The 21,242-nt window shown below is 48.2% G+C and overlaps 1 protein-coding gene across 4 annotated transcripts in view; it reads left to right on the top strand.

The window, feature by feature from the left end:
• CRB2 (crumbs cell polarity complex component 2) overlaps positions 1-21,242 on the top strand; it is a 58,629-nt gene that overhangs the window by 30,361 nt on the left and 7,026 nt on the right. For all 4 annotated transcript variants that reach the window (XM_069032070.1, XM_069032072.1, XM_069032071.1 and 1 more), the window contains 10 exons: positions 2,121-2,819; positions 4,501-4,696; positions 5,117-5,256; positions 5,719-5,901; positions 6,790-6,903; positions 15,432-16,370; positions 17,153-17,709; positions 18,549-18,714; positions 19,130-19,997; positions 20,794-20,910. In XM_069032070.1, the coding sequence (XP_068888171.1) occupies positions 2,240-2,819; positions 4,501-4,696; positions 5,117-5,256; positions 5,719-5,901; positions 6,790-6,903; positions 15,432-16,370; positions 17,153-17,709; positions 18,549-18,714; positions 19,130-19,997; positions 20,794-20,910 (3,860 nt within the window). In that variant the 5' untranslated portion in view covers positions 2,121-2,239. The remainder of the gene's footprint in view (positions 1-2,120; positions 2,820-4,500; positions 4,697-5,116; positions 5,257-5,718; positions 5,902-6,789; positions 6,904-15,431; positions 16,371-17,152; positions 17,710-18,548; positions 18,715-19,129; positions 19,998-20,793; positions 20,911-21,242) is intronic.

Here is a 21,242-nt window from a genome sequence, read left to right on the forward strand (position 1 = left end):
CCTCTTAAAAGAAGACTTAGAAACACTACAGTCTTTGGTGGGAGGAATTTGGGGGGAGGTCAGGGCAGGGGCAGGCTTTTGTAAACCAAAGTCTCCTATAAATCCCTTTCAGGCCCTGAAGTCGGTGCCTCCACCTTCAGGTACAAAGAGACTGAGGAGCTGATGGGGCAGAGTTGATAGAGCACCACTGACACAGATTAACTACTGGGGGTGTATAAAGTGCACCAGAGCAAGGCAAACGTGACCAAAATTGGTCTGGGATAATGCTGGCACCAGTGAGAGAACGTGGAAGGTCAGTTGGGGAGCAATGATGTGGTGTGTGATCCTGGCAAGTCCTTAGCACGGAGTATGGCAGGGTAAAGCAACATTCCCCAAGGAGCAGGGAGGGATGAGGGAGCTGTGGGGATTTGGGATCCTGCCCTCTCCACCTGCAGCTTTGTGGGGTTTCCAGAGACTGAGGCCTGTCACTTCCTGGGCCACAGCTACTTAGTGAGAGCAGCAGAAAGGGTGAAGAGCTGCTTACCCAAAGGCTTCGAGTGATGGCTTGACTTCCAACACCAGGGAAGTCTGGATTGTCTCACCAGTAGCAATTTCTCAGATACCATTTGCTCTTTCATGAGCTTTATCTCTGCTTTGAGACCATTTTTCATAGACCTTTTCCAAACATCTGCTATATAGTTGTTTGCAGAGTTACTTCCAAGTTTGGATGTTTCATAACACTTATGCAGGAATCAGGCTGGGATATCTGTACCACACAGCTTCCCTCTTATTTATCCTGGAACTGAGCAGAATGAAAAGCTCTGATCTCCGAAGGCCACAGTGGGATGAGGTGCTAATGACTGCTGCCTTTTTGGAAGGCAAAGCTCTCTGTTTGCACTGCCTTTGTCCCTTTATTCTATTTTTGGTTGGTTTATGTCTTTTGGAAAGTGCTTAATTGTGGCATTGAATCCAGGACATACATCCTAATTCTAACATAAAGGCCACTATCTCCTGTCCCCTGGGCTGCCCTGCCCTTTGGCCAATCTGCCCCTTGTTTCACAAAGTAAATTTAAAATTTCTTTTGGAAAATAAATGAGGATTCCTCCTATTATTCCATTCTGCTCAATTTTGAAGTATCTACATTGAATAATTTTTTTTTTTCTCCTATCGTGTATCCTACATAATCTCTTTTATACGAACTAAATTTGCAGTTCAGTGGGCACGTCCTATCACATTTCCAGATGGTGGAGTTGCTTAATGGGGCAAGAGCCTTTTAAACACTGCCTTTGTGGGCACAGCAAGGCATTGTGGCTCAGTGTGAATTAACTGATCGCATCCAAATGCTCCCAGATTTAGGGGAATCTGGTCTCAACATTAGTTCCTGGTATCTGGTTGTTAGACTGCTGTTTTGGCTCAGCAGGTACTGAGTGTTTGGATCTAAAATGCCATCAGCACGGTGATCTCAGCAGTCTCTGCTCTTCCTTGTTAAAAATGTCCTGCTGTGTAAATTTACGTGTCTAACATGGGGAGAGGGTGAGGGTCAGTGGTTATCAACCTGAGCTGCCTAATGTAATCAGAGACTCTGTGAAATGTGCCCATTTGTAGTTTGCCTTGGGTTATTTATGGGAGCGTCTTCAAATCACTTCTGGATTAGCTGAGAAAAAACTGTATCCCCAGAAGAAGCAGCTGGGACATACAGAGCCACAGCCAACACCTGAACTCACCCTGCCTCTCTGGATTTCCAGGCACAAATGCTGTGCCCTGCCAGTGAAAGGGGTCGTGGAATTTTACACGAAGTTAATCTTGTGAATGGATTTAAGGTTATATGTGTCACTGTTCTCAAAGTGACTCATGGATGAATAAGCACAAGAAAAATAGTTTGTTCGTGAGTGTCTCCTAAAAAAGCAAGTACCTGGTTACCCAAACTGGCAAGAGATTCCTGATTGCCACCAAGTAAAGGGCTGTTGTCTTCTTTATAGTAAATATTTGATTATCCAATGTCCTTCTCATCTCCTGGCTAGAACAGCCCTTTGGAGTGTGGAATTTAGGTGGGCAGTCTCTGAGTTGTGTATGGGGATTGGCAGAACTTTTTTCTTTAGAGCTACAAATGCTGACTAACAAAAAGTCTCTTTTCTCAACAGGAACTTCATACTCTGAAAGTGACAGTGGCTGTTCCTCATCCCCATGTGAGAATGGGGGGAGCTGTAAGGATTTGGAAGTGGGTTACCAGTGCACCTGCCCCGTGGAGCCTGTAGCCTACATGGGCACAAACTGTGAACTCCTCTATGATGCTTGCATTAAACATGACTGTCCTGCCCACATGACCTGCACCCGGACTCCAGGACTCCTGGAATATGAATGTGTGTGTACGCCTGGCTCTGCAGGTGCTGACTGTGGCAGTGTTGATGAGTGTGAGAGCAGCCCTTGCACAGACCCTCGATTTGAATGTGTGGATAGCACAACGGGATACACCTGTAGATGCCAGCCGGGCCCCCGTGGAGAAGGCTGCCAGACAGAAAGCTCCGTGTGCTCCAGCCGCCCCTGCCTGAACAACGGCACGTGTGTGGAAGCTCCGGGCGGGTACCGCTGCCTCTGCCAGCCCGGCTTCAGCGGGGCCGCGTGCGGGGACGACATCGACGAGTGCGCGTCAGGGCCGTGCCGGAACGGGGCCATCTGCAGGGACAGGGCGGGCGAGTACAGCTGCTTCTGCGTGCCCGGCTTCCAGGGCTCCAACTGCGAGATCGACATCGACGAGTGCGCGTCCCGGCCCTGCCGCAACCACGGCACCTGCCTCAACCACATGGACCACTACGAGTGCCACTGCGCGCCCGGATACACAGGTACCTCCTCGGGGGTCCTGGGGAGAGGAGCTGCCTCACTGCCTCGCTGAGCCTCTGTGTTCCTGCAGTGTCTGGGGCTGTGTGTGAGTAATGATAGGGCTGCTTGCAGCGGCTTCCAGGCAGTGCTTGAGGCCCTGAATTCCATGGATGGTGTGGGTGTTGAGAGACAGGGACCCCAGAGTGGACTGCCTGAGACTGAAGTACTAGATACAAAGTAGCTGGGATTAAATTAAGGAAGATACACATAAAAAGATATTTCTCATCAGGAAATGGATACTTAGGGTTTCCAGGTATAACTTGCTCTGCTGACCTGGCTTCTAGTTCTTTGTCCTGTCCAGCAGGATTTTTCCAAGGGAAGTACTTGTCTTTTGGAAAAAAGTGTCTTTTAGTTGGAGATTTCCAATTCTTTCATGCCTGGCAAATGTTTATTTGGCACGTGATTTAAGTGTTTCTCTTTTGTGCATCTGTGCTAATGGTGACTCAGAGGGGAATCCACACCTGTGAGTTATCTGTGAGGGAGGCAGTGGGGGACTCTCCTTCCCCCAGCCCTGCTTATCGGAGTGGAATGGGGTGGAATGTGTCCATGCCTGCCTGGTACCACCTCGCACATGAACTTTCTCAGCCTTCCTCCTGTTCACAGACTGAAGTGTTTAAGGAGTTGGGTTGCTGTGAAGGAATGCTGCTGATTACCAGTGGAATGAGGAGAAGTTACAACATCAGGAATGCACGATGCTGACTCACTCTCTGATAAAAATGAAGAGAGATGAAGGAGAAACAAGGCAGAATTTTTATGTGGGCCCTAAGGTTATTGGTGATTTTGAGTATCAAGCATAATTCTGTCTTAGCAAATCAGTTTCTTTCTTTTATCTTTATGCTGAATCCTCAATTCAGGATTGTGGGATTCCCTGCCACAGGAGCAATAAAGTGACCCAGGCAGCTGGAGGTGTTTGTTGTGCTTCACGTTATTCTGATGTCAAACATGAGGCTCAGCCTTGTGATTTAGTTCTTTATCCAGAGGTTCAAGCACCATTGGCTGGCAAGGCCAGGTTGCTTCCTGGTGCTTGCAGCTGGAATTTGGGTGAAGGATGTTTTGTGTGGGTATTGAGGGGTTTGAACCAGATTAGGGGGCCCACATTCCACCAGGATTAGGATGGCCATGCCCACTCTGTGGGGAGCCTTCGCCAAGGAGGGCAGATTAGATGGATTGATAGGTGCCACTGTAATGAGTAAGGTTTGGAGGTGATGCCAGGCCACAGGCAGCTCAAAGAGGTGGAATATAGATGAGATAATTGCATAGAAATCTGGCATGAGGTCTTGTTCTGTCAGGGAGGTTGGGACTTTGTACCAAACAGGTGTCACTTGCTGTTATCTGTGACCAGCAGTAGTGGAGCTAACATTGTGTTTTTAATAGCATTTCCCAATAAAATCACTTGCTAACATCAGGTATCGCTGTAGCCAGTGTTTTTGCACTGCTTTAGTTCTTTTTTCCGGGATATCACAAAGCAAGTTACAAACAGAATTGAAATAAATGGAACAATATTTTGGAGAAGCAGGTAGAGATCACTCTGGTAGCCAGCTGGGGTTGATAACATGACTTGTGATTCCATCTCAGAATTCCAGGCAGCACATACACAAGTTTCTGGATTTGTAACACAGATATTTTCCTGTTTTTTTAACAAAGGTGTGAACTGTGATACTGAAATAGATGAATGTGCTTCAGACCCTTGCCAGAATGGGGCCTTGTGCAATGATCATGTTGGGTTCTACACCTGCACCTGTGCACCAGGTTATCAAGGAACCCAGTGTGAGATGGACATCAATGAATGTGAGAGCCAGCCATGCCAGAACAACGGGACATGTCATGACCTCATTAACAGGTGAGAAACCAGTGGTGGGGGGCAATTAGACACCAGGACTGATTTAAAGGTCTACTCAGTGCAACCTGTGAAAATCAGAGTTAAAAAAGCTGTGGGGGGAATTGGATTTAGTGTTTTGTACATTGAGTGGCAGTAACAATGGTTTGTGGCAATAAGGGAGAAGCCCTCTCCCAGCAGCAGAACTCCAGGGGTGCTTTAAAGGAAGGGAGGAACAAACGCAAAGAGAAGTGGTTTGCAGAGCATGAACAGCACAGGCAACTGCTGAGAACATACCTGTGTGTCTGAATTTACCTTTCCACAGGTAAGGTGTGAGCACAAGTGGGTGTGAGAACTGGCAGCTGAGCTCTTTTGCCCTTTCCTCACCCGGGGCTTTGCTCTCCAAGGCAGAGCTGATGCCTTGCTCTGTTTGGTGCCCCACAGCTACCATTGTGACTGCAGTGACACCGGCTTCGAGGGGGCCCACTGCGAGCTGGACATCCTGGAGTGTGCCTCCGACCCCTGCCACAACAGTGCCACGTGCCTGGAGGGAACCAAGGGCTACAGCTGTGCCTGCTGGCCAGGTGGGCTGGGGGCTCTCTGCTGGTGTGGTGTGCGGGCACGTGGCCATGGACAGCACGTGCTTGATTGCTGTGTTGAAGAAGAGAATTAATGAACATACTGCATGGCCCTGTCCGAATTTTCACTGTCTGAAACAATGAGGCTGCACTGCTGCTCTTTACAGGTCATCCCAAAATCCAATTGACCTGCAAAAAACACCCTGATTCTCAATCATAAAGTTTTCTTTCTATTTTCTGCATTTTCCATCATGAGTTCCTCTATCATGAGGTGATGCTTTCCTGCAAATTGATGATTTTGACATAGTATTGAAAATATTTGACATAGTGGAGAAAGTAAAGGGCCCGGGGACTCCCTGCTAGATGAGCTGCAGATTTGGGGGTCTTATCCTTTAAGGCAGCCACAGTGTTTGGGAGCTGAGCTCCAGTGAAGTTGTGTGCAATGCTGATGGTGGTGTCTCGTGGCAGGTTACACTGGGCAGGACTGTGAGGAGGATGTGGATGAGTGTGTGACAGAGCCCTGTCACAACGGTGGCCTGTGCCTGGAGCGCTCCAACCCAGCCCATTACGGGACACTGCCCCACTTCCCCAGCAACTTCAGCTACAGCCAAGCAGCTGGGTTCCTGTGCCAGTGCCAGCCAGGCTTTACAGGTGAGCTGCACTGCAAATGTTCATCCTGTCTGCACTGAGTGGTGCTGCTGGTTTGAGGAGATGGGAACAGAGCAATGTTCCCTGCAACAAAAATCACTTGAGGACTGGTACTTCAGAGGGGCTGGCAGCCTGCTGCATCAGGAATGTGCTTCTGCTCCCATTGCAGACAGCTGAATGTCATTCCTCTTCCAAGCCTGACTCCAGGCTGACACAACAGCCTGTGCACTTTCCCATGCTTCCATGAATGCCCTCTGGCTATGGAGGTGCCAGGGTGTTTCCCCTTTGTCACTCTCTCATGCATATGGCAGGATTCATCCCTAGGGATATCTCTGAAATTCCTCATCAGAGGAAGGTAATTCCCTGGAGTCACAGATTGCTATTCTAGGTGTTTCCTTGGTGAGACTACTCTCATGACAGCAACTGTATAATCAGAGTGGGACAAGAGGGGTTTCTTGATATGGTGCTCTTGGAGCTCTGTGGATGTTCCACTGAAATATCACTCTTTCTGTGGATTGGAGATATGTATATAATGCTGGATTTAACAGCTAGGGAAATTCTCTAGTGGGAAGGCATAAACAATAATACTTTTTTATTTTATGAGAGAAATATGAGCGTTAGGTCCACTGTTGCACAGATGGGAATGGATCAGAAGTTCTGATCTTGCCAGTGTTTGACACTGGGAAATCATTTCATACTTCATTTGTCCCCATTTTTTTGGTGCTGGTGTTTGTGTGCCAGTGCCTGCAGAGGCATGCTAGAGTTCTAGAAATTCTTTTGCATTTTTAGGTGAAAGAAAAGAAGTGCAAAACTTATGACTGCAGTTGTCAGTCTTTGTTTCACTGCTGCACAAGTGCACTTCAGAGGCCTGTTTGTGTTTTCACTTTTCAGGGGAGACCTGCTTTACCAACATCAATGAGTGCGAGTCCCAGCCCTGCCAGAACGGAGGGCTCTGCCATGACCTGGTGAATGGCTTCCTCTGCCAGTGCCTGCCTGGTTATTCAGGTAACCTGGGAAAAGGGGTGGCCGGAATCAGATCCTTCTGGTTGGCTAATGCTGAACTGCTGCATTGCTGCCTGGCTGCAGAATTTCAGGATGAGAGGGCAGGACTGAGCTGTACTGGGAGCATGCAGCAGGATGTCTGCAGTTCAGGGCTCAAATGCCACAGGAAAGCTGTGTGAGTGTGGGCAAGTAAGTTGATGGGCCATGAGCTAGATTTGGAGACATAAGATCAACTACATAGAGTCTAAGATCAGAGTATCCAGGGCATCTGTATCCTGGAGTGAAAGTTCCCTGGGAGAACTGTGGGGGTTTCTATACATGTAGGATTAAATATATAGAAAGCCAGCCTTTAAATCAAAAAAGGGATGCCTAACATTCATCACCGATTGTACTGGCTGTAGCAGATTGGCTCACCAGCATATAAGCATCTGTAAAACATCTCCATTCACTAACACCCTGGGATGACAAGAGCCAGCCATTTTTGGCTGAAAGCTGTGATCTGCTATGTTAGGAGGTCAAAAGGTCTTAGTGATGTGAGCAAAGGAAGCCTTCTCTGTTTACAAGGGAATGAGGAGTCTGGATTCTTCCCCAAATGCCCTGCCTGACCCTAAGGTTTCAGTTTGCTGGTTGAGAATCTGGGAGATGGTGAATGTCAGCCCTGTTGGGAAGGTCCTCTGCTAACTGGTACGAAACCTCATCTTTCTTTAAAATATTCTTTCTCAGTCTTCTTCATCTTTAAATTCCACTTGTGTTGGGTAATTTAACACCAGAGTAGTTTATAAGAAAGGTGATCACAGCACAATCCTGGATTTCTGGATCTGAGGGGAGGGTAACCTCTCCACAGTGTTACCAGGCTGCCATCTCGTGGGAAAAAGAAACACTTGAAGCCAGGAGAAAACCCATTCCCTTAATTTGCAACAGCAGGTAACAACATTCTAGAGACTTTCTCAGGCCTTTATTGCATGGGAAAATTTTCTGTTTTCCTTCTGTGGTTGCAGCGGTTGAGGTGTGTTGGTTTAATTCTGCCCAGCTCTTTCCTGGGAAGGACTATTACTTTCATTCCCAGAATGTAAAATCAGCTTCTAGTTAATACCTTCTGTAACTGAGCTGAATTATTTGTGGGGTTTTCTGGCCTATCTCATTTGCTAATTTAGGCCAGATCAAGAAAAATTTGCTCTTGTATATGAGGCCTTTGAAAATCAGCTTTTATCGAAGCTTGTTATTGCTGCTTTCTCGGGCAGTTACAATGCTGTACTCGTGAACTGAGATCTTGTCCAAAGAGATGGTTTAAAGTTTATGCTTCTTGTCAGAATTCCCACTCACATCTGTGGCCTGTTCTCTTTTCCTCCTGCAGTGCCCCAGCACCCTCACAGAGCTCAGAATTTCATTGTGCTTTGCCAAGCTGCAGATCTGTTTAATCCTTTCCAATTCTTAGCATGCTCATGAGCAGAAAAGCTGACAGAAACACGGGCTGATGGGCAGAGGAGTGCTGGAGTTCATTCTGTTGCATCAAATTTGGGTTCATTAGTACTTGAAGGGGATTAGAAGCAGGTTGCTTTTCTGGATATTGCTTTTGGTAAAGGATTTTGTCTCAGCTAAGGTAGTTCTGACACATTAACACAGCAAAAGGCTGGGAGCAGTCCGTGAGATCAGTGAGTGCATGTGGAGGAGTGAAGCTGACAGGGAAATAATAGCAATTAATCTCCCCTCCTTTGTCAATTAATCCCAGTACAGTCATGCTGGGTAAACAGCTTATTACTTCATATTAGGATCACAGAACAACTTTGTGAAGCTTCCCATAATGTTTCTCTTCAAAACACATTTCTGTGGCAGCTTAGATCTGCCATGAACTTGGGTTTAAGCTGCCTCCACTGATTAAAGTGAACTTGCTACTCTGATGAAGAATGCTTTCTTGGGGCGGCAGGGGGTTCCTTCTGTGTGTTTGCTTCTTCAGTCTGAGGAATCTGGGGAGTGTTGGGATAACAATGCAAGTCAGGAGAAATTCTTTCTTTGCAAATTAACTGCCTCAGTGCTGTCTTAGTGCAGTGCAGGCAGATGAATCTTCTCTCTGAAATGTAGTTGTTGCAAAAGCAGTGCCTCATTCCTGAGAGAACAACATAACAGGTCCTGAAGAGTCTGTTCAGCACATGGTTTGTGCTTTAGCAGAGGATATAGGTACCCTGAGAGGATGCAAGTATGAATCAAAAGGTTGCATGGGTACTAAATGAAGTGCGAAGGAGAGGGAATCATGCATACTCTTGGAAATTATGTCAACTGTGGTCAAGAGAAAAAGAATATTAGGAGAAGTCTGTCTTTTAGGGGGAAAAGAAATCCAACAAAATGAATTCTTTATTTATTTTTTTTTTCAGAAATGGTTTTTATCATGGTCATGTATTTATTAGGCAATAGGTTAGGCCAGGACAGGAAAAAGGCAGGTACCTCCATTTGACATGGACACTAATTTTTAACCTGCAAGAATGTTGTTGCTGAAGTTTGGATCATTCATTCTTTAAAAACTTTTAAATGGCCTGAGTGCTCCCTCTCCTGCTAAAGCTGTGCTCAGCGAGAAGAGGCCGTGTCCTGCAGCAGGCACTGTGGCACTGGGCAGCCCCGACGAGGGGGGCCGAGCACGGCATCGCCATCGCAGACATCCAGCCCGGGGCAGTGGCACCTTGTGATCATGGGAGCATTCTGAGCTTTTTTGCACAAGGCTGAGGAACACGTCTACTTTCATGAGAAATCAGAAGGTGATGTGGTGTGAATGTGTCCCAGTATAATTGGAGGGCTTATTGACCATCTCACTTTGTACAGCCATAATGTCTTTGTCTCCTTAAAGAAGTAGAAACCTTCTGTGCAGCAGCTATAAATGGTGACTCTGTGAGGGTGCCAGCCCAGATCAAATGGGCTTGAATTCCTGGGTCATGGGTCAGGAAATAAATGGGAGATGCTTTTTCCTTCTAACCACCTTTGGATAGATTTAATTTTTTTGTGCAGGTATTTCTTAAGTCAGATTTGTTTTAGAGACAGAGCCTCTGGAGCAAGGGCAGCTAAAAGGTTAAGATAGTAAAGAGATTAGAGGCCTGTTTCCCCTTCAACCAAATCCCTTTTGGTAAATATAGCTGAAGGGAGCTAGGCAGCACTTGGTGAGGCTCCCCCCCTTCCCTTCCACTCCACGTTTCTTCTCCCTGCTGGATCACAGCTCCATGTTAATCAGACCTTTTGACTTCCCTGTCATCTGATCAGAAGGCTGTGAGTGCTGCAGTCCAGAGCCTGCTTGTGCCTGGTGCCAGGTGAGAGCAGAATCTGTGCTGGGTGCATTGGGGTGTGATGGATTTCCAGGCAGTAGTGTCCAGGTAGACTCTGTGTGTGTATGTGGAGATAAATGTGTGGGTGCATAGACCGAAACAGGCATCTTTTTGAAGACATTGAATGTTCTGCAGTCTTCACAGTTGTTACAATTTGTTGTTGCAGTAGTGGCTGAATGGGCACAACTGCCTGTTTGTTTTCTCCTGAACAATAACAGAAGGGTCAGAGTAGCTAACAGAGATAATGTTCCAAATCTGTGCTGGGATAGGTCTGTGTGTGCACAGGTCTGTGGCTATCTGAGAAGTTTTGACTCCAAACAAACACTCACCGTATCCCTCCCACTTCAAGTATCTGTAAAATAGACTGGCATGTTTGGATTGAGTAAAATTACAAAAGTGAAATAGCTACAGGAGTTGTTGGAATGCTTTCTTTAATATCTTAGTGATACTGTTAATGCAGATTCTAGACACTGACATGTGGGAGGTTCTGTTTGCTTGGACTTGACATTGATACAAACAGAGACTCCAAGTCTGGGGAAAAGCTCCCAGATAACATTTCTTCACAGAAATAAGAAGCTTCTCTGGGTCCTTACAACACAAGAATACAACGCTACCTCCAGAAATTTTATAATATGAAAGTAACTATATTCAAAAACGAAACAAAAACAAACCCCAGAACTATAGAGGAAAAAGCTACAGCTAATTTAATAAGGTGGCTAATGAGGAAAGAGAGAGTTTTGATTGTGCAGTGCTATGTCTGAACCAGTACATTCAGCATAGTGCAGGGAATTTTCTTCCATCCAGTTTGACTTCAGAGAAACAGATCATGGTCACTAAAACCTGAGACTGTGAATACAGCAGAGTGGAAATGTCTGTGCTCACAGAGCCCTGGAACAGGGCACAGGGAGGAGGAAAACTGCCTGATGGACCCTGATTGCCTCAGTATTGAATGTGCAGCAGGGCCCAGGTTCACTCTGCATTTGGAACTCCCCTTGTTCCTATGGTTTAGATATTGCACAGATATGGTGGAAATGCCACTTTTTAGCTTAGCCTATAAAAGAAACATTTTGGCCTTATTCATGGAATTTGGCAGATTCACCTGGAAAGCAGCAAGGGCAAGAGATTGTCTCTTGGCTTTGCCCTGCTGAGCTGAGGCTGTGGGCACTGCCGGGCACTGCTGGGAGGCACAGAGCAGGAATATGCTGGGTGCACACATTCCTGGTGTCAGCACGGACAGGGGCCAGCTGGGAGGGTCAGAGCCGGGCTGGATTAGACCTGGCGCAGGGCAGGGCTCTGCTCCCTCGGCTCTTTCGCTCCAATCCCTTTTCGTGTGACTGGCACCAGTGAGCGCCTGCACACACTGACCTGTCAGCCCAGCCTTTTTTGTCATCCCTCCCCCCCTTAACCCCCATTTTTTTTCCCTTTACTGTCACCAATGTCCACGAGGAGTCGGCCATGCAATCTGTGCTGATTGGCGTGATCCTGAAGGGAATTTTTCTGCTAGCAGGTAATGAGATATGTACAGTCCTTGCAGTGTGTCCTGCCTGCGTGCGTGCCTGCCCAGGGCAGGGGGCTGGGTGTGCGATGAGTGGTGGCTGGAGGCATGAGGAGGAACCAGAATTGATTAGATAGGAAGAATGCTTTTATTTTGAAGAGACCTGAAGTTTTGTTTTGGAAACTTTAGGGCGAGGAATTTCCTTGTTGCACGGATGTGGCTGACAGCTCCACAGTCATAGTGCTGCAGTTCTGCCTTGTGGTGCAGTGTCAGAGCTGGGTGTTCCGAGGCACCGGGTCTGTGCCCAGGTGAGCTCTGGAGAAACACAGGTGCCTCCTGGCTACTTCTGTGAAACGTTAGTTTTGCTTTTTACTGATGTTTTTGCAGTTTTCACTTTTCCTTTATTGAGTGAAAACTGCTATTGAGAAGTAGTTTTTGTGGTAACTCAGAGGACAAACCCTTTGGTGGTCAGTGCCATCCCCAGCCCCTCCCGCTCCCTCGCCCCGAGCCGCAGCGCGGTGGGAGAGCGGCAGAGCAGGGGTTGCCATGGAAATGGCAGTAATTGTGCAAATATAATTGTGTCGGGGTCCGTTTGTTGCAGCTAATTCTCTGCCTCTCCCCTCTCCCTCCCCTCCTTTTTCCTTTTGATAATCATAATACAATCCCTAATTAGGATGCAGCAGGGAAAGGTCGTTAGGAATTCAGCTGCCTTATGGAGAGGGCAAGGCAGTGCTGGCCGGGCAGCCCTGCTGAACTCCCGTGTTTCAAGGAATAGACCTTGTCCTTCAAGGTTTTTTTGATATCTGACAGCTAAATTAGAATATTTCACTTCATTTGTGCTTATTCTTTTAACATTTTATGCATCTGTTGAAGTATATGATTCTTACACTGTATACAATGAATCTTTGCTTATTAATAGCAGCCAGTAAATCGTTCCCTCCATTCAGGGAGTGGTGAGCTGTGTGGATTTAATCACACTTGCATCTACAAAACGGGACTGTTCCCACCCCAGCGGCAACACTGAATGTGGTGAAGAATTTGTATTTGAATATACTGCAGGCTGTGAAAGCTCAGCCACTTCTGAGTGTTTCTGACCCAGCCCCTGTGGGTTGGTGGCTTGGGACTGTTACCTCAGACACTGCTGAATTAATGGAATGTTTGAAATCCTTGACTCCAGATAGCAGCCTTTTAGATACCACTTGTGTGATTTGCAGATAACAAGTTCCACTGCTTTGCTATTGTTAGTCTTTAACTAGATAAGGAACTCATTAAACATTTTAAAGTCTCCTAATGGTGTAATGAATCAGATAGGCAACACTGCTTACTATTGATGGCTCAAATAATAGTAAACATTTGAACGATGAAATTTAGAGGGAACAGAGGAGACTACTACTTGTATATAAGGAGAATAACTTGGTTTTGTTACTTGTTTTTGTCGAACAGAGTCGTGTCCCCCATTTTTATTTTTTAAATAGACCTGAAAAGGGATACCTATGCTGCTCTTAGAAAAACCAATTAGTGTTGAACAACTTCTTAATATCTACTTGCCAGTGGGTCTGCAAAGACACAACTGTCCATGTCTTGGAGAAGATTGGAATAACGGATATCCAGGAAATGATCTGTATTTTTGAAAACTCTAGTGATGTAGCTCTGGGTAACTGCTTAGTAAGGCTTCCAGGAAAAAAATTGTCATTAGCCAGATTTTTAAAACTCTTGTGCAATCTCCTTTTTACCCATTTCAAACAAATAATGTAAGAAATCAAACCAGCTGCATTTCATGGGAAAGCCTGGTGTTTAATCAGCCACCAGCCTGGGGCTGTGCACCCACCCTGGGGACTCACATCCCACCTGGTGTGAGGCACTTGGGGTCTTCGAGGCAGGAACAGGTTCTGCTCCTGCTGCTGTGCCAGGAGAGAGCTGAGACCTGCTCAGGATGGGAATGTGGAATGGGAAAATGGGCCTCTCGCTGCCTCCCAGCCTTGTCAGAAATGCAAAAATTCATGGCATCTCTCCTTTTGTTATCCAAACCAAAGTTATCTTCCCCTCATTGCCTTGGTAAATATCAGCAACTCTGATCTGGAACAGCAGCATCTCAAGGGTTTGGGACTATACCAAACCTGTCTTTCCTCATTCAACAGCCTCTCCCCTTAAGTCTGACTGCAGACTTGCCTCCTGCAGCTTGGAGAGCCCTCCAAGAAGACCCACCCCACTAACCCATAGTTATACTGCTCTACCAATTTTTCCCCGTTGCAGTTGAAGTCTTCTCATCTTCTCCCAAACTGGGAGTCCCCAGGCCCAGTGATGTTCCTATACTCTATTCCAATGCATTCCTTCATAGCTTTGTGCTGCAATCTTAATTCTGTCCCTGCTGTTCCCTTGCTGAGCAAGCCCAGCAGTAACAGGAAAAGGGCTGTGCTGAGGTGGTGAAGATATTGTTGCTTAGAGAATAGTTCTGGCATAGCTGGAAAGTGCAGAATTAGAGCCTTGCATTTATCTTTCAGTGCTTCTCAGAGCTCTGTCCCTACATGGGCACAATTGGGCAGTTTGGAGCTGGAAGCTGGTGCCAAGTCCTCATCTCTCTGCAGAGCTCAGGGGGCAAACCATCACTGCAAATATTCAAGAACCCTTATCTTTGCTAAGTTTGTATTTTTAGTCACTCATCAAGTCCAGCTCCAGTGCTCCTAATGCCCCATCTCCCCTCATCTCTCTCCCCCAGGCAGCTCTCTAATCTCTTTGACATGCACATTATGTCTAGTGGCTTTTCTTTACAAATGTCCTTTGTGTTTTGATTCCCCTCCTTTGTGTGTGAATTCTTTCTTTTTCTCCCTGCTGCCCTCGTTGTGCTTGCTGGCTGGATCGGGTGTAATGCTATTAGATTGGGATAATCCATGCTTGGTTTATCTGTGGGACTGTCTGTGAAGATTAGTGAAAACCAATGTTATGGGCTAGATAAAGTGAACTAGTTCAGGGCTCTTCTGTCAGTCTGGGGATGCTCAGGAAAATGACAGCAGATTTTCATTAGCCAGGTTTGGTGTAAGGGCCTGTAATTTACTTGAGCCGCTTGGGATCCATGTGCTGCCCAGAGATAGAACTGCAGTGCAGGACCTCACCCAGTTCATTCCCGTAGGACCAGGCAGAGCTGAAATCAGCTTAGTGCCAGCGTGGCAGAGTGCCTGTGGAGCATGTTGAGTTTGTTGTTTAGTAATGAATTGGATTTTGTGAGTTTTACAACTGGTGGGTTGTCTTGGAATTCAATTTTTTTAACTGAGGCTTTCCAGTAACTTCCCATTTTACTGCTGTCTGCAACACTGGTGCCTGGAACATGCTCCAGTCAAATCTATAGACCTAATTAGCCTTTCAACATAGCAAATCTGTTAAGAAAAAAGCATAAATTCCTTGTCTTTGCTGTTTTGCTCCTTCCATACCTTCTGCATGTTGACCGCCTGTGGGATCTGAGCTTGGGACAGGACAGCAGTTGTTGGGGGGATGTGGGCTGACAGGTCAAAGCTCTATAAGTAGCACCTGGGAGGACACAGAAGTTTGGTTTTCTTGCTGTTGCATCGTCGGCAGGGCCCTCTGCAGTGAGTGTTGGGCTCTTTGCTGGCAGCTGCTCCCTGGAGAGAGCTGGGGAGGGCTGTGCCTGGCAGGCTCTGGGAGGGAGTCCCAGTCCCGCAGTGAGATCCCACAGTGAGATCCCACAGTGAGATCCCATCTCTGAATCTCTTTTGCAGGTGTGGAGTGTGCTGTTAACATCAATGAGTGTGAGGAGGGTCCCTGCAAGAATGGAGCTGTCTGTGAGGATGGCATTGCTGACTATTCCTGCCACTGTGCCCCTGGCCAGGATGGCATTACATGGGGAGGGAAGAACTGCTCTGTCCAGCTCACTGGGTGCCAGACACACGACTGCCAAAACGAGGCCTTGTGCATCCCAACTTACCAAGCTGAGAGCCACGGCCACCTGTGCCAGTGCCAGCCTGGTTTCTATGATGCCACATGCTCGACACCAACAACGTTTTCCTTTGCTTCCAGAGGGTATCTCCTCGTTGAGCTGCCCGAGAACAGTGAGAACGGGAGGGGTGCAGGAGCAGCCAGCGTGTCCCTCCGCTTCCGAACCACCTTGCCCAGCGCTGTCCTTTTTTACCGAGGCCGTGAAGCTGAGTACTTGTTCCTGGAGCTCTTGGATGGCATCCTGCATGCAGAGCTGAAGAGGGAGGATGTTGGGTACTCGCTGCTCCTGGAGGGGCTGAGAGTGGATGATGGCCAGTGGCATAAAGTAGAAGTTGTTGTGCACAGCACGGTGCAGCTGAAGCTCTGGCACGGCTCTTGTGAGGCCGGGGTCTGCCTGCAGAGCTCTCCTGTCCCAGTAGGCACTGCTTTGATCCCACAAGCCTTCCTGAATCTGTATATTGGAGGTGCTGAGGATCCAATGGCCAACAACACAGGGAGCCAGCAAGGCTTTGTGGGCTGCCTGGAAGACTTGCAGGTGGATGCTGAGGCCGTGCTGCCGGCGGATCTGCCGCTGGGGGAGAAGTCCCCAGTGAAGCTGGGCTGTGACCGCACCGAGTGGTGCCTCTCCCAGCCCTGCTTCCACGGAGGGCTCTGTGTGGACCTTTGGGCCACCTTCAGGTGTGACTGTGCCAGGCCCTACGGAGGCCCAGCTTGCTCGTATGGTAAGTGCCATGGGATTGACACCTGCCAGCTCCACAGGTACTGGAGAAGCTTGGACGTTAGCTCAGGAAACAGTACTTTCTTGACTGGGGGCGGGGGGGAATAAAACAAAAGCCTCTGTGAATAAAATTCTCATTGATCCTTTTCCTGTTACTTGCTCCTGTAGGAATGACTGTCAGTTTTGTGGTGCAGGTTATTCCTGCTTGAGCCAGAAGCTCTGACTTCACCTTTGTAACAGATCTGTGTGAATGCAGGGGAGCAGGGAAGTTGTTTTACCGTGAAAAGTTGATCCTGAGCTTCTGAGTTGAGGATGAATAGGAATGTATTGCTTTATAGATAAAGAATGAAGTGTTAAAGGAAGCTCTTTGACAGTTTTGAGTTAAAATCATATCTATTTGCATTTTTTGCTCCTGCAAGGCTTGTGTTAGTATTGAGGTTTTTTTCTCCAACACTTCTGAGCCCTAAATATGGCATGTGCTGCTGTTACCAAATTCACACATTTTAAAAGCAACTCTGTATCTCAAAAGACCTTGAGTAAATCTGCTGGATTGGCAAGGGCTCTGCTAGACCTGTATTTCACTCTCATGCTACTTGGGTGCTTGAATTTGTGCCCTCCAGAGGAAGCAAGGATACATTCATCTACTTCTTAGTTTCAGAGACCTGTGAGGAGGAGCACTGTTACCCTGGCACACATGGAAAACGCTGAGAAGAAACATTTACCCCATTCCTAAGGAGCTGCATTCCCTTTATCTCTGAGCTGATGTCTGTTTCTTTTGTCTTCCAGAGCACCCAGCAGCAACATTTGGCTTAGAGAATTCCACCAGCTTTGCCTCTTTCACCCTTTCTGACAGCCTTGGTGCAGACTTCAACCTCTCCTTTTTCCTGCGGAGCCGGAAGCCCGCCGGTTTGTTACTGCAGATCTGCAACGGGACAGGCCCCTGCCTCACCCTGTACCTGAGGGATGGCCAGCTGAGCATAGAGATGTCACCTACGGACACTGTGACCTTCCCAGGGAATGTGGCTGATGGGAGAAGGCATTTGGTAGCCCTGTCCTTCCAGGGAGGCTCTGTTGGTGCCCTGCAGTCAGACACACACATGGAGCTGGGGACACTGCCAGCACAAGCCCTGGTAGCTGGCTCGGAAATGTTTATTGGGGGGCACCCAAACCCCGAAAGTGCTGAGCTGTGGGGGGGCTATTTCAAGGGCTGTTTGCAGGACATCCAACTCAACAGCCACCAGATACAGTTTTTCCAGGTGGAGAATGACAGTCTGCCAGAGGAACTCAATAGGACTCAGACTGGAAATATTGTGAATGGCTGCATCTCTGATGATAGCTGCAAGGTATGTGCTGTGTCTTGTTTGTCTCTGTATGTGCAGGGGTTTATTGTAGTTCTGTGATTACATGGAAGTTTGACTGTTGCTGATACCAGAAAGAGAAGTTTTTTTGATGTATTGAGCAACACATGGTTCTTTGTGCTCCCACCTCACTCAATATGCTACATATGATTTAAACACTGAATTTTCTTAAACTCCCCTGTAGTTTTTGTGGTTTCAGAACTTGGGCAGTGGCTTTTGTGCTGCCCATCTCCACTTTGTTGAGCCCACATAGGTTCCAGACTCCCCTCCCTAACCTGTACCTTTGCCAGCTCCTCCCCTCATCCTGTTTCAATTGCACAACAACCTCTTCCCAGGAATCTGCCACTTCAGCAGTAGTAGCTGAAGGAGCTGTCTCTCTGTTCCCTTGGACCAGAGCCTGGCTCTCCTCTATGCCACACCTGGTGATGGGGAGGCCATACTACCTAATCTTGCCCTTCTTGCTTATGGTGCTCTGAAGTATTGTCACACCCGTGGTGTTAGGGGTGTCCCAGTGACAGAACTTTGTGAGCTTCTTGGAAGCATCACAGTTTGCTTCATCTGCTCTTCACCTGTGCTTTTCTGCCTTGTTTTTTGCCAAATTGCTGGAGTTCCTGTTGGTCAGTGCTGTGCACAGGGGGCAGCAGCAGCTCAGGAATTTCTTGTACAGAGACCTTGTGCCTCCCTCACTGCTCTTGAGTTCCATTTCCCTTCTCTCTTGATTCAAAGGCTGCTCATGCTTGTCTGCATTGTCACAATTCTACCAAACTCTCTTAGACCTCTAGATTAATTACTCTGCCCCTAAATTCCCCTGTTTTGTTTTTCAGTCTGAGCCATGTCAGAATGGTGGCAGATGCATTGTCACTTGGAATGATTTCCATTGCAGCTGTCCAGCAAATTTCACTGGGAAATTTTGTGAAGAGAAAGTCTGGTGTGAAAGTGACCCATGTCCTGAAGCCACCACCTGCATAGATGTTGTGGCAGGATATGTGTGTAAGTTCCGTTTTCCTGCTTGTGTGTTGGTAAAATCTCCCATGTTCCCTGTCTATAATCAATATTCCCAGTTTGTGCTGTTGAAAACAATACAAACACATGCTGCAAGAAGGACACAGAGTGGTGCCCAGGTACACACTGCTGCAGGCAGCAGGGGCTCTGTGGGCTTGCCCCCAGGTGTGACTGAGCACAGCTGAGGAGTAAAAATTGCTGCCTAAGAGCAGGATATTATTACAGGAGGTGCAATTGTAAACAGGAAGAGCTTTAAGGCTGCCAGCAGCTCGCCTGTAATCCTGCTCACACTAAGCTCAGGGGTTCTTAGGGAGAGAAGCTGCCAGGGGTGTGCCACTGGTCTGTCTCAAACAGGACACCAACTGTCTTTGAAATACCTCGTGCTCTCCCCCTTTATTTATAGGTCTGGCTAATGCAACATTTAATAGTTATGCTGCCATAGAATTTACCACCAACACATCAGTGACCAGAACTCTGAGTAGCCTCCACATGGACTTCAGAACCAGGGATGAAGATGCTGTTTTGCTTCGGGCTGTGGAAGAGGTGGATTCCCTCCAGGTAGCCATTAAGAATTCCTCCCTGCTTGTTGAGATCAGGAGCGGGAACAGCATCGAGGGTGTCAGCTTCGTGAGCCCACAGCCCGTCACAGACGGGGCCTGGCACAGCATCTCCGTGTCCATGGAGGAGCCGGCCGCACTCTCTTCCCAGTGGCTGCTCTGCTTGGATGGGTCAGTGAACGTCACTCTGCAGGGGAGCGCCGGCAACTTGGACTTCCTCAAGAACAACGCGTTGGTCGTTCTGGCTGAAAATTTCACCGGCTGCCTGGGCCGGGTGCAGATCGGGGGCATCTTCCTGGCCTTCCCGGCCCACCGGCCGTACCCACAGCCCGAGCAGTTCCAGCGGGCCAGCCCGGGCAGTGTCCAGCTGGGCTGCTCCGGGGCCGACGTGTGCGCTTCCAGCCCCTGCCTCAACGCTGGCACCTGCGAGGACCTGTTCAACTCCTTCCGCTGCAGCTGCAGCAGGGGCTGGGCGGGGCAGCGCTGCGAGGCCAACATCGACGACTGCCAGCCCAGCCCCTGTGTCCACGGGGACTGCGTGGATGCCGTGGCAGACTTCCAGTGCGAGTGCTTCCGGGGCTTCATCGGGAAGAGGTGCGACATCAACGTGGACGACTGCGTGCGGCACCAGTGCCTGAACGGAGCCACCTGCATCGATGGCGTTTACGGATACTCCTGCAAGTGCCCCCCTCAGTACTCCGGACCTCGCTGCGAGTAAGTGCCGGGGCTGCTTTGATACAGGGGGCAGAGGAGGCCCAGGACTTTTACTTTGGGACACTTCGGGAAAATTTTTCATTGCAAGCATCTGATAGGTAAAGCATCTAAATTCTACTGTGACTTGGAAGGTGCTGTCCAGGTCCTAACCCTCACTGCCAGGGGCTCAGCCTTGTACACGATAAGGCTCCTTCTTTTTGATGTGGATTATCCCCTTGCTACATTTCAGAGGTGTTTGAAGGGCATGTACTCTGGCCTGTTGTCATTTCCCTCTAGCACTCTCCAAGAAGTCCATCTTCTCTGGGACTTGACTCCCCTCTGCCATAGTCCTAAAACAAATCAACTTGTGCCAGTTCAAATGGAACATGAATTTAAATACTGACATGGCTGAGCTTCAGTTATCTGATCTATCCAGGATGATGTTCCTGTTGTTCCTGCTGCATTCTGCTGCAGACAGTCACCTGGTACTGGCATTATCCTTCCTGGGGCTTGGCTGTACTGTTCCAGCACTCTCCTGTCCCTGCCTATATTTTCATTAGCAAGAACAGGCCTGTCTGAGAAAAGTCCAAGTGGTCCAACAGAGCTCCTGTCTGTTCCCTGGGCATGATCTGAGGAATACTCTGATATTAGGGATGATTTCTGAGACTGTTCCCTTCTCCACTTGTGTCAAACTCCCTCCTAGAAATACCAATGACTGTGTTTATAACCCTCACCAGCCCCATTCCCCATGAGCCCCAGAACACTCTGCCTTCCCCAAAACCTGAGTGTGCTAAAGGCTGTCCCTTGCTCCCCCCAGGTGGCCGTTCCCCCCTCAGCAGTGTGGCAAGAACTTCACCTGCCTCAACGGTGGCAGGTGCGTCACCGAGAGCTGGGGAGCCAACTGCTCCTGCAGGCCTGGCTTCACAGGAAGGAAGTAAGTGCTGCTTTGGGATGGCTGCCAGGGAGCCAGTGCTCCGGTCCTCATCTCAGTGGGTGGCAGAGCAGGGCCACTGCTTCATCCTCCTCCATGTCCTTGTGCAGTCAAACAGCTGCTCCTGAAGGGAACACGAGCTGTTGCTGGGAACAGAGGGAGGCTTTAGATCATCCAGCTGCCAACACCAGTTTTTGCAGCAAGAACTGCTTCCAAGTTTTTTCAAGCACACTACCTGTGCTGGAGACCTGTGGTGGCCTCAGTCCCACAGAAACCACAGCGGGAGGGTTGGTGTGAAAGGGGGAGAACTTCATGTTGTTTGACTCCGGAGAAAG

The sequence above is a fragment of the Aphelocoma coerulescens genome, chromosome 17, assembly GCF_041296385.1.
Source record: "Aphelocoma coerulescens isolate FSJ_1873_10779 chromosome 17, UR_Acoe_1.0, whole genome shotgun sequence".
In the NCBI taxonomy this organism is placed as follows: Eukaryota; Metazoa; Chordata; class Aves; order Passeriformes; family Corvidae; genus Aphelocoma; species Aphelocoma coerulescens.